The sequence below is a fragment of the Stegodyphus dumicola genome, chromosome X1 (genome assembly GCF_044657685.1).
Source record: "Stegodyphus dumicola isolate Sdum_Otavi_A_Nest chromosome X1, ASM4465768v1".
NCBI lineage: Eukaryota > Metazoa > Arthropoda > Arachnida > Araneae > Eresidae > Stegodyphus > Stegodyphus dumicola.
In genome coordinates, this window is record NC_140780.1 from 256,373,962 (window position 1) to 256,386,563 (window position 12,602).

General features: G+C 33.8%; 1 protein-coding gene across 5 annotated transcripts in view; it reads right to left on the bottom strand.

Moving 5' to 3' along the window:
• LOC118181780 (phosphatidylinositol 3,4,5-trisphosphate 3-phosphatase TPTE2-like) overlaps window positions 1–12,602 on the bottom strand; it is a 75,809-nt gene that overhangs the window by 6,610 nt on the left and 56,597 nt on the right. For 3 of the 5 annotated variants that reach the window (XM_085807571.1, XM_085807570.1, XM_085807567.1), the window contains 4 exons: window positions 8,265–8,362; window positions 4,798–4,893; window positions 4,624–4,697; window positions 2,358–2,437 (listed from right to left, as the gene is read on the bottom strand). In XM_085807571.1, the coding sequence (XP_085663697.1) occupies window positions 2,358–2,437; window positions 4,624–4,697; window positions 4,798–4,893; window positions 8,265–8,362 (348 nt within the window). The remainder of the gene's footprint in view (window positions 1–2,357; window positions 2,438–4,623; window positions 4,698–4,797; window positions 4,894–8,264; window positions 8,363–12,602) is intronic. The other 2 variants (XM_085807569.1, XM_085807568.1) reach the window with 1 other exon arrangement.

Below are 12,602 nucleotides of genomic sequence, written 5' to 3' on the forward strand. Positions count from 1 at the left end.
GCCAGTGTCTGCTTGCAGGAGACCGAAATTGCATTGCTTGGAGAGGGGGGGGGGCACTCATATCGCGAGGAAAAACAAAACATGTGCTTCTTCACTGTCTATATCGCTACAACAGAACGTATGATAGTTTGACTGGGAGCTGGAAATAAACACAAAACAAGACTTGTTCTTAAGAGATCAGGAAGATGATTTGAACATTTTGCCACTTTTTTTCTGCAGTGCAATGTCTACCTTCCCCGACTTTGAATCAACGTTCGACTTAAAATATGTACATGGCAAAAAACGTAAATAAGAGCGAGGTTTTTAAAGTATGTTTTACTGATATTTTGCTTGATGTAGTATTAATTCTATTGCACTAGAAAACTAACAAAAGTTCATTTCTCTGCTTTCTGAGTCAATTTGTGCCAATGGCTTGTTTTCCCATCTAGTCCTGGCCACTAAACTGAATACGCGGTTATGAAAACGGCTGTGTTGCCATAAAACTCTAGAAATTCTACAACTAAAATTTTGTATGTTAATAAAGTTACACAAAAGACAGACAAAATGAGGCAATCTACTAAATCACATGAAACTCAACAGCATCTCTCAAGCACGTTGTTATAGCGAGACAATCAGAACTAAAGACAGGTCAGTAATGTTCTTTCTCCCAAAATGCTAATTGACATGTGCTGAAACAAGATTCCAGCCTTTCTTTCCTGCTTACAGCTGCAGTTTGTGGAATTTCTTATGCAGAAATTCCAGTTCTCCCACTCAGCCATTAGCTTTCAATTAAAGAGAAACATGGTATATTGTTCCCCTTCCACTATATCACAAAATGGTCTCGGAGGCAGCTTTAAAAGCAGGGGTAGTTATCGTTTTGTCAACATGCCCTCAATAAAGAAAATAGGCAAGTGGACCAAGGGTAACAATAGCATTTCTCCTACCCCAACTACATAGACATACACGAACTTTAACACATTTCACCCAGCCCATGCTATGCTGCTTCCTTGATCTTTGTGTCATTATGAATCACATTTCATCTCTGCACTAAGACATCTAGTTGAACCATTTTGAGATAGCCCTGCGATAATACAAATACATCGTAAATCAATCATTTTGAAAAGAGACTCCAGAAATTTGTCATTAGAAAAGACGTGTTTGCCCTTGAGATGAGCAGCAAGTGTTTGCGCTCATTCACCATCAGTGAGAAACTTAATTGACACTGAGAAGCGGAATTGATAGGAAATCAAGCTGCAGGAAGAAAATATGACGTTAGTGAATCATGTATTTAAGACTGGTGAAAGAAAAAAGAATTGCTTCAACGCAGCAGTGTTCCTAGCAGGACTTTCCCTGGCCCAACATACCAAACACCCTGACTTTGAACAGAAAATTTTATGAATACGTGATTGAAAAATGCATGAGTGGATATGGTGTTTCACAAAATGTGGCAGTTATGGTCAGAAATGTGTCAGTTAAAGGTCATCCAAATTGCTAGGAAGGTACAAAGGAAATGTTTTAAGGCAAGCAGAGGCTGGGTTCACAAATTTTTAGAAGAAATTGTTAATGCGCTAGGAGGAGACAACTGCACAATGCCTCCCCAAAGCATACCATGAGAAATTGATTGCATTTCAGTTTCCATGTGATCTAACTGCGAAAAAAAAAAGAAACTGCATTCAACAACAAATTGGTAATGCTGATCAGACACCTGTATATTTTGAGATGCCTCTGGATATGACTGTGGATGTAAAGGGCAAAAAGAAAATAGGCAAGTGAACCAAGAGACAAAGCATAAGAACCAACAGCATGGGAAAAGCAGCACATTACTGTAATGCTTTCCGTTCTAACTGACGGAACAAAGCTGCAACATGTGTAAAACCCTGCCAAAGGAAGCTTTGCCATATGGGATCATCATAAGGACACAAGAGTTGAGCTGGATGGATGCTTCTCATTTTGAGGATTAGATGAAGTGCGTATGGGATCGTCGTCTGAGCGCTGTGTTGAAGTTGCCGAGCATGTTAGTGCTAGAAAGTTTTTGTACACATAGGACTCATGCAGTGCAAAAAATGTGCCAGGAAAACGGGACTGATTTTGTGGCTATTCTGGGTGGGTGACATCTATGCTGCAGCCACTAGATGTATGCATTAATCGCACATTTAAAGCAGCACTGAAAATAATGTACATGGAACGGATCATGCACTAACACCGACTTGTCACATCAAGAAGCCCGAAATAACTTGAATCTGTGGATGTATAAAAACTACCTGGGATGGAATTTCACAAGAATTTATTTTTAAGAGCTTCAAAAAGTGCACAATATCAAATAGTATGGACAGAAGTAAGGATTGTACTGCGTGGGATGATGAGGAAGAAGAGAATACCTGCAATTCGGGAAGCATCAGTGATGACAGCAGCGCAGATGGCGAGGAAGATTGACAATCTACAACAATGTGCTTCCAGTCTGAAAAAGTGGGAAGAAGTGCCATGGTGCGGTAAGTTATTTGTCTTTATTAGATAAGTTATATGCCTTTCTTAAATTACCAGTAGATTTTTAAAGGATCACTCGGACTTTTAAATCCCTATTTAGTGCATTAATTGTTGTCAACTAAAGCTATTGTTTAATGAATAAAATTTCATATAGCAGACTTAGATTAGCAGTTTTTAAAAATGTTATTGGGCATGTGTTCCTACGTACTTAGTCAGGAGCTGCAAAAGCAGCAAGCAGTAGCTCAGATTTTTTTCCTGATAACAATCGATCGGTATCATATTTCTGTTTCTTTTATGCTTGTTAATCCAGAAAAAAAGATTTCTGTAAATTAAGCTTTCAGTGGGCTTGATGTAAATTTGAGCGCCACATTTGCAGACATTTTTTCTGTTTAGGTGCATGGGAAAAAATCAGGTGAGAGTTTTATTTGGTGGTGTATAATATTTGTGAACATATGGTAATTGTAATTCACTGTCATGTGATAACATATAATTAATTCTTTTTATCAATGCATTCCTATTTAAACAAAAATGACATACCACTACTTCTCTTGAGAAAATAAGTTTATTTTCAATTTCAAATTTATTTCGATCAGTAATTTCCCACTTTATAAATGTTCATTTTTAAAAGACTTAAAATTGGCAATTTTTTCAGTTAATAAAAGAAATCCAATGAGGGTTTTGGCTTTTATGTAGAAGGAAAAAGTGACTTATTATGATATAGTATACATCAGCGGTTCTCAACCTTTTGACTAACACGTACCATCTAAACAAAAATTGAAAACCTTTAGTATCACCACTACAAAGTACTACTACCACTCTTAAACAAATCTCAGATCACATAAATTTAAGAGTGTTAGATAAAAAAAAAAAAAAAAAAAAATCAATCAGGATGTTGGAGTTTTAATTTTTGAATTTAATAGTTAAAATTGCTTTGCTTATTTGCACACCACCCATTTCTCTTGCGTACTACCAGTTGAGAACCCCTGATATACACGATTTAAGTTCCTTTTTGGAGGTTATTTTGACTGCTTGGAAAGAACAGCATACTGGCAAGGGTAAATTTTATAAGCCAAGCTTACTTCAAATCTCACAGAGATAAGCATCAAAATTGTAAACAGTAATGGGTACAAATAACAGTAAAATACTTATGATTATATTTATGCTCTTTTTCCTACATTGTACGCCTATTTCTAACTACAGAATCAGATCACTCAGCGCACCATTGTCTTGGCCATCATTATAGCTTCCAGAATGCATGCTCTTTTTTTCACCTTCAGAAGATGGAAACTACATCATACATGTGTTACTTCTATTTACAATACCATTATTCTTCTTGTTATTTTAGGTTTAAAATAAATGTTGGATAGTTTGATAGGTTTCTTTGTTGATATATAAAAGACTAGCAATTGTTTCTTTGCTTTATAACAGGCTTAGGATGGATTGTGGATGTGATGGTGCATATTCATATAAAGTTATTATGCACCAAATGAGTTTATTTAGAGTCCACCTTGTCATTCTAGCTTAAAGAAAATTTCACAAAAACACTACTTTTGCTAAGTAGAAGAAATCTTTACTTCTTAATATTTCATTTGTTTAAGAACTGATGAAGAATCATGAATGATATAAGAGGCTTTGCGACTTCTGTTCAAATATTTAGGCATGAAAAGTTTTTTCCCCCATGATAGAAGTCTGAGTATCAACCATTTAAATTTTGCAAACTTTGATTTATTTGTTGATGTATTGTGTTTATTGCTAATTAAAAGTACTTAACTTTTCATAAACTCTAGCTTGAATAATCAATACTAATGGCTTTCAGATGCCAGATCATCCCGGTTGTTTCAACTTCCAGAATAATGAATTTTACGCTTTCTTAAGGCTAGCACAAGCAGAACAAACTGTTTCATTGTTGACAGACCCAAAACTATTTGCATCTGGAAAGCATGAGAACTGATCAGTTTAGCTAATATATGAAAGATGAGTAATGGCTTGGCAGTCAGTCTCTAAATGATATAAAAGGAGTAGTAACATTAAAATTTTTTATTTATCGCAGGTCTGCCTAGGCAGCAATAAGACATTGGTCTCGAATGAGAATTTGTCTTCATTCAGAGTTATGAAAAGTACTTTTATAGAAATCATATCAATAAAAATATTAAACCTTACCTGTTGTTTTTTATGAAACTTGTGTGAAACCAGAAGTAAAATGGACAATTTTCATATCCTTTTGGAACACCTCGCTGAAAAGCAAATATTAAGGAATATACGAGTCTGATAAATGACATTTATTAAAATGCCACACTGCTATTTTATTATGCGCATAAATAAATAGTCACTTACTGATGAACACTGAAATCTTAACTTAACATCACCATGCAGAATAGGGCAGTTCAGAACTGTCACTTCAAGCACATCTGCTTCAGATTTATACTCAACCTAAATATACCGAATTTTATACATTACATACATAAATTAGAAGCAGTAAAATGGAATGGCATAATGGACTGAATAAGATTAAACTTTTAAATAATAAATTAGGATACACAATATGTACTATCATTCCATCCACTAAACCACCGGCAGAAGACTGCAGCTGTAAAGCTGTAACTAGAAAAGTTTGTTACTTATCTTCGGTTTTCACAAATTCATTTGTAATTTAAGTACATGGCTTATTTTAACTATTACCACTTGAACACAAGTAAGTTTCACAGCAGTTACATTTCAAAAATTGAGTAAAGTAAATGTTTGAATTTTTAATATTAAAAAAAATATTTCCATTCTGTATGTTGTTGTATACCATTATTAAAATATGATAAAAAGTTTCCATTCTGCATGTTGTATATCATTATTAAAATATGAACTGAATATAGTTATATAAGTTTGCCAAAGAAATTAATTCACTTTTAACTAAGATTTTCTTTCACAAAATTAAGGCTGAATTTTACAACAATGAAAGGAATAAAATTTCAGAAAATACTGTGGAAATACTACTCTAACCTGCTTTAAATGACAAATACATTATGTACATCTGGAAATAACAAGATTCAAAGCAAAACACACATTCATTTTAATTAGCATATTATTTAGAAGTTTTGCAACAACAGAAGCTTGCACTTGGAACCAGATTACAGGTAAAGGAAGTGACACATCTGCCTCATGTGAATATCAAGAGATGCCAAACTGGTTACAAAAAGTCAGAAATTCGTTTTGAAAAAAGAAATGATGATTGTTACCTTTAACTCTTTCACACTGAAGTTGTCCCAAATGCCCGACTATTCAGACATTAAGACACAATAACACGCCGAATAAATACTAATTCAGAAGTCAAACAACAAAAATCAGCGTTAATTTACAAAATTTTCACAGGACTAGTTTCGATGGTTTTACCGAACCATCATCTTCAGCTGCAAAACCGCAAAACCTTTGCAGCTGAAGATGATGGTTCGGTAAAACCATCGAAACTAGTCCTGTGAAAATTTTGTAAATTAACGCTGATTTTTGTTGTTTGACTTCTGAATTAGTATTCAGACATTGTCAAGTCTCACAAATGGCTGAATTATTTTCTACCTGGTGCTTTCCCCCATTACATTAGAACATGACTCATTGCTTTTAGATATTAAGTGACATGACAATCATTCCTTTGAAAAGACTAAAAGTAGTTCTATTGAATGCGCCTTCTCCTTTGTTTAGCGTCAATGTTTAGCTATTGATGCCTGAAGTTACAATCCTGTCCTAAAGCAAAATGGCACACAGTGGTGAAAGTGCATGAAGATCCATACAGAGAAGTTTTCGCTTCACTTAAGTAGGTTATTGTTAGTGCTGCATTCTGCTTGGCATGGGGGGAAGCAAGAAATCCAATCTAACAAAAATACATACATACATATATATGGGCGTTTTAGATGTTGGAGTGAAACAGATTTTGGCCTTTACCAATGTTAAAGAGTTAACTCTTTGAAGGATATCAAGAATTACAATTTTAAAATATCACATTTAAAGGAATAAAACTTTTTAGCTTAAAATAACACGCCGAATAATGATTATTGCAGAAGTCAAACAAAGAGAATCGGCATAATATTTGTAAATTTTGCAGGACCAGTTTTGACGGTTTAACTATAGAACCGCCTCAGCGCAAATGAACGCTATAAGATATCAGAATGGCTGGAAAGAAGTTAAGCTACTGGCCCCATCTATTGGAATAAGGGTCGTTAACCAGAGCAGAAAGATTTTTTGAATGCAAAATGCCTCCAGAAAATCCAGTTCACCAATGGAATATGTTTTTTGAAGAAGTTTGGCTGCAGAAAAATGGAAAGTGCGATTTCCTGACCAACAATGCCGGGCAACAGGGGATTTCTGTATTTCCTTTTTCCTAACATATGCCTCATGTTCTTTAATGTGAAATGTTAAGGCTCCTTTAGAAACTTGTAAATAACCCAGAAATTCATATCCGGAATGAGATCCTTAAGTACAGAACTGTGAATTTACTTACAGAGGAGAAAACGGCCTAAAATTTTAATTTCTGTAAAATACGGCAGTTTCATAGTTAATCAATGGAAAGAAAGGAATGACAATAGAATTCTCAAAATCTTACACGAGAGTGCGAATTTTGGTGTGCTAAGTTGAGAACTTTTTAACCTCTTCGTCAATAACATTAGGTGAAAAGCTTCTGTCAACAGCAACTGCTTTTAAGTAATTTTTAGTTCTTGATCAAAAGCCAGTATAAAAGAGCAAAGGTGAAGTGCATGGAAAACAAAGGAATAAAATGAAGCTATCTTCCATTTAGTTGAATGACATGATGATTTGAAGTGTGCTGAAAGTTTACGATACACAATAGTGCTAAGTTGTCTCTAATATGTCAAGGAATGGAAGAGAATTGGATGTTTCAAATGGAATTCATTCTTGAAACAACTCTATTCAAATCATCTTTATTACCAGCAGACAGAGCAAAGTTATCATCAATGTAGTGGAACTACAGAGCATAGATTAAAATTTCAAGTAATTTTGCATCATAATAATGCATATACATATCAGCAAGGATAGGATAGCCTCCCATGGCCAATTCTGGTTTGGTTGTAATACTTATTCTGGAAAATCAAATGTGTTTGTTTCAGACAGAGCTGAATAAGGGATAGTGACTCCACAATTTCAATATGGGAGAAACGAAATTCTCAAAGCCTGCTTTTTAGACACTTAAGTGCACCTGCTACTGGGACACTAGTGACATTTGAAAACCTTGGAAACTAGTCCTACAAATTTCGAAATATTACGCTGATTGTTGTTAACTTCTCCAGTAACTTGACACTTTAGCTTTTAACATTATGAAAAGCCAAGTAGCAATAAATTTTAAAAGTGAAAAAATACTGTTGCATCTAAAAAAAATATGAAGGAAAAATTTTAATTAGATAAATGGGTATTGACAGCATATGCACAGATGAGAAAATAAAGCATAACCTATACACATTAACTGCTACAAATTTTGTACACAGATTATTTTAGTGACCAAGTAGAACAGAAAGACTTTAGAGAAGCACCAAGCAGCAAAAATGAGGGATGGGAAAGTTTTAGAATTTGGGAAGATATTAGGTAGCAGAATTGAAGACCTGCAGAGACTGCATGGTGCAGCACAGGCTGATCCTGCTCTGCTCACACAACCTTAAGCACTAAATGTTTGATTTTTCAGAGCTAAACTGACCAAAAAATGACTAGCAAATATTACAAGAAATTAAAGTAACTTAATATACTGGAACATTTCTAAAACAATAAATGACCCATTTGAAAAACTCTAAATCTTGCCTGACATATATACTTACTTGACAATTTTTATTAAGACCAAAGTCACATTCAAATACTTTAGAACGTCCAATAAATACTTCACAAGACAAATCAGATCCATCACCTTTTCCAATACCTATATAAAATGAAAAAAATTTACATTGCATTTCATTGACCATAAAAATTCCTTGAAATGAATGCACAAACATAATTTTTAGAACAATACTTATTATACTGGCTTTCAAAAGTTAAGCATGCTACACAAATAAGCAAAGTAGTTGGAACTCGTGTGACTGAAAAATGCTGTGGATACAAATGGCAGTATGGAAATATTGTATGTTATAGCCAATTATGACTGTCTGAACATATGCTGATTAGGCAACATTCTGAATGGTTTGAGAAAGTTTATTTAAATACTGATATTAAGTGTTCATAGCTTTTGGAAAATAATTTTTAATCACATTCATATTTCTATGGCTGAAAGAAGACAAATGGCAGAGATTGAGTACCAGTGTGCTGTCAGATGCACTAAAGCAGGACATTCAATCAAAGATGTCATTCTTTTCTTGTCATTCATTGATCATTCAGTAAGTTCTAGGATGTGAAAAAGAGTTCCAAACAGTTTTGAAGGGTTTGAGAAGGTTCTAATTTTGTAAGATACGATATTCATGTTTCTACAGCTAAAAGAAGACAAATGGCAGAAAGTGAATAGCTGTCAGACACATTGAAACAGGACAGTCACTCAAAAGGATCCCTGCTCTTTACTTTGGTGCTGATCATTTGGTAAATTCTAGAATGCGGAAACAATTTCAAACTAGCCAAAGAGTTATCTGTGGGTTAGTGCCACTCAGATGGCACAGTGCTGACTGTTGTAGTGTAAAATGTCTAAGCTGGAAGGAGACACACAAAATATATGGCGAGTCAAAATCCCTGACAGGTTGGTAGGGTAAGAGGGGTGGAAGATTCTTCGACCACCCCCATGGGTGTTCTCCCTTGGAATTCCATCCAGAACAAAAGCTTAGTCATTAAGCAAGGCCTAGCAATACCTAATTTGCCTAGATGAATGCACAGGTGCCAGTCTTGCTTCAACCTATACCTACATGGAGATCTGTACTTGAGACTCACAGGTTACTTCTGAAGACCAGTACATTGCTATAGTAGCTAAGTGAAATCTATGAGCAACCTCCACAACTATTACATCCATGGTTGTAGTGCCACTTATTATGACAATATCTGGCAGTTCTGTGTGGCAAAGGCTTCTTTATGAAGGGATTGCATGGCAGAGTACCAAGTGTTGGTGCTCCACTTAACATCTCCTTCAGAGAGACACAATTAAAGTGGTGGTGTCAACATCTCAATTGACAGGGTTCATACACATGGAAATTAAGGACCATTAATAAAAAAACTTAAGGACCAATTAACAAATGGGAACTGAATAAATTCAATTAAAGATATTAGTTATGCTTACATTTCACTTTTATAATACCATTCTAAGAATAAAATAGATCCATAAGTAGAATGCATTATTATTAAACATAATTTAATAAACATAATTATAAGACAAATTTGAAAATAAAATCAACTTTATAAAATTTATCAAGTAACTATTTTACACTTATAATAGTTGGACATATTTAAAAGAAGATTAGTGACATTTTATTTACTTTTCACTAACAGTTAGCTTTATGTTGATTTTTTCTTTTATGTCTCATTTTGTCATGTAATTGTTCGGACGTTTAGCAAATAGCAGGTAGATTTTGTCAAATGGCATAAAATCTAAAACGTTAAAATGAGAAGTAAAATCATATTCAGCATGATTCATAACAGAAGAACATCAGCAGTGGCTTCCCTAGAGAGAGACCTGGTGATCAAAACGAACTTGAAAGCCTGATGTAGGCATGTTTGGCAAGTTTTGAAAGTTAGTTGTGTTCTGCCTGTCTGATGCAGTTAGTGTCATACCTTTGTGTAGAGATCCTGGGGTTGAAAGCCAAAGTTGTACGTAATTATATTTTAGGGTTCCAATAAACCACTAAAGCACCAGAGGAGATAAGCTGTTTTGTATTATTTTTAATGTCTCACTAGATGCAAAGAATAAGTGTTACATTATTTTACTGTATCTTGTGATCATGGTAAAGATTAATGAAAGGCAATAGCTCACTTTAATATGCAGAGATAACTTTTAAGGGTCACCACTTAGTTACAAATAATTAAATTAGCTAGAAAGATATCCTTAGCCAATGTAGATTTATATGGCTACTATTAAATTTATTTTTAAAAAATACTTGTTAAAAAAGAACTTAAAATCACAATCTATTAATATGTAAGAGTTTAAAATACATGCAATTTATGATACTGATTCTTAAGCCATATGAGGGTTAAAAGACAAAAAGATTAAATTACATTAAAAGCTACAAAACACATTTTGTAGCAACAATACTCAACAAAATATTTATGCATCTTTCCAATTTGCAGCCTTTCCAGACATTGTCTAATTTATATCAATTTCCTTCTCTTTAAACATTTTCTCTAACAATTAAAAATTTGTTTCAATATGCAAACCTATACTCTCACTAGTTACTGCATGTTTTACCTCCTAACTTGCCAATCTATTAACTATGTACCTATGAGGTTTTACTTAATCTGATAAAAGTTAAATATTCCAAAACCCCTCACAAACACGGAACAAATCATCACTTTGTCTGAAAGTAACTACAAAGTCAGGTAAAGGTTTAAATAAATCTCTTATTTAAAAAGAACTTGGAAGATAAAAGCATTTTCTTATGCTAGCAAAATCAACTACAGCTTGTGGTGATCTAATTAAACAGGAAAATTCAAATTCAAACTAAAAATGTGACACAGAATTTAATTTAAATCTAAGCTGGCTCAGTAATGCTTCATAATAAACTCATAACTCATCATAATAAATTCAAATATCAGCAATAATAATATAAAGGGGAATTATTACAAATTATCAGAGCTGGTAGGAACTAAAGCAGCATGCAAGTGGAAGTCAGAAACAAATTCTCTCTTCCAAAACAAAATGTTACTTCAAAATCTACCTAAGTGATTGGCATTCTGGTGAGGAAATGGAAAATTATAGTAAATGCTGAAATTATAAACAATTGCTTAATTTACATAATTAACTGTACATATCTTTGAAGAATGATTTTCTTTATGTATTCGGTTTCTTTCTTCAATATGCTTCATCTTAATTTTAGAATTTTTGGATTTAATTAATTAATTTTTGATTTAATTAATTTAATTTGGATTTCTATTATTCTAAAAAACTAAATGCATTTCGAATATATAAGAATAGGTGCTAATTTTATTTCTTTAGTAATATAAATATTTGTCAATGTATCGCCAAAAATATTTCTCCAAAATGCTAATTCATATTAAAAATGACACTTCTAAAAACTGACAGAAATTTCAGACGATTAAAATTAAGGATCTCCTGCCAATTTTGGCCGAAAGTAAGGACTTTTAAGGACAAAAATCGATTCCAAAAACCCTAAGGACCCTATGGACCATGTATGAACCCTGAGTTGAACAGTCTCATGTTGATATGATGTCCTATTCACAGACATTTGACTGAATTTTCCATGGAATCAAAAGATAAGTGTGTTGAGGTTTGGAAAGAATGATGCACATGAAATCAGACTCCGAGCATCATCAAAGCTCATACATTCAGAAGTAGTAGCATCATGATGTAGGCTGGAATTTCAATTGGGTATCGCCCCTTGGTGCACATCTTTAAGGATAGTTTTACAGTGGCTGCACAATATCAGGACAAAAAGCCCTCACTGCATTGTGAGACTGCCCATCCTCATCAAGCAGACATTTTTAGAGAGTACCTGAAGAGTGATGGCATTCTCAGATATTGGCCTCTGTATTCCCAACTTTATCACTGAAAAACTTTTTGATTTCACTGGGTGTGCTGTCTCTGCATGTTTAACTCCTCCAACCTGTTTCAGACAGACACTGCCCTAATGGAGAAATCTCCATTGCTAATATATGCAACAGTTGATTGTTTCAGTGAATGTATGGAAAATTACTGTAAAGTTTGTGTGAAGTTCAGGGATGGTCAAATGCTTTATAAACATTAAGTTTCGTTTATTTTTTAGATTTAAAAATCAATTTCTTAATAACCAAAACCTCGCATCGTCATACAATTTCCAAAAATTAAATATTGTTTTCATCTTTGTGCATAATGTTTGTTTTCTTTTATGCACAAATACATTTGCTACCTTCGTGTACAATTTGGTACTAATCAAAGCCTTCTTTTTAATTTTCGTTGATTTTACCATTGTGTACTTCATTTTTGGAATCCACTGTAGATTTGTCACTGAAACAAACATTAGTGAAACATTGTGAAA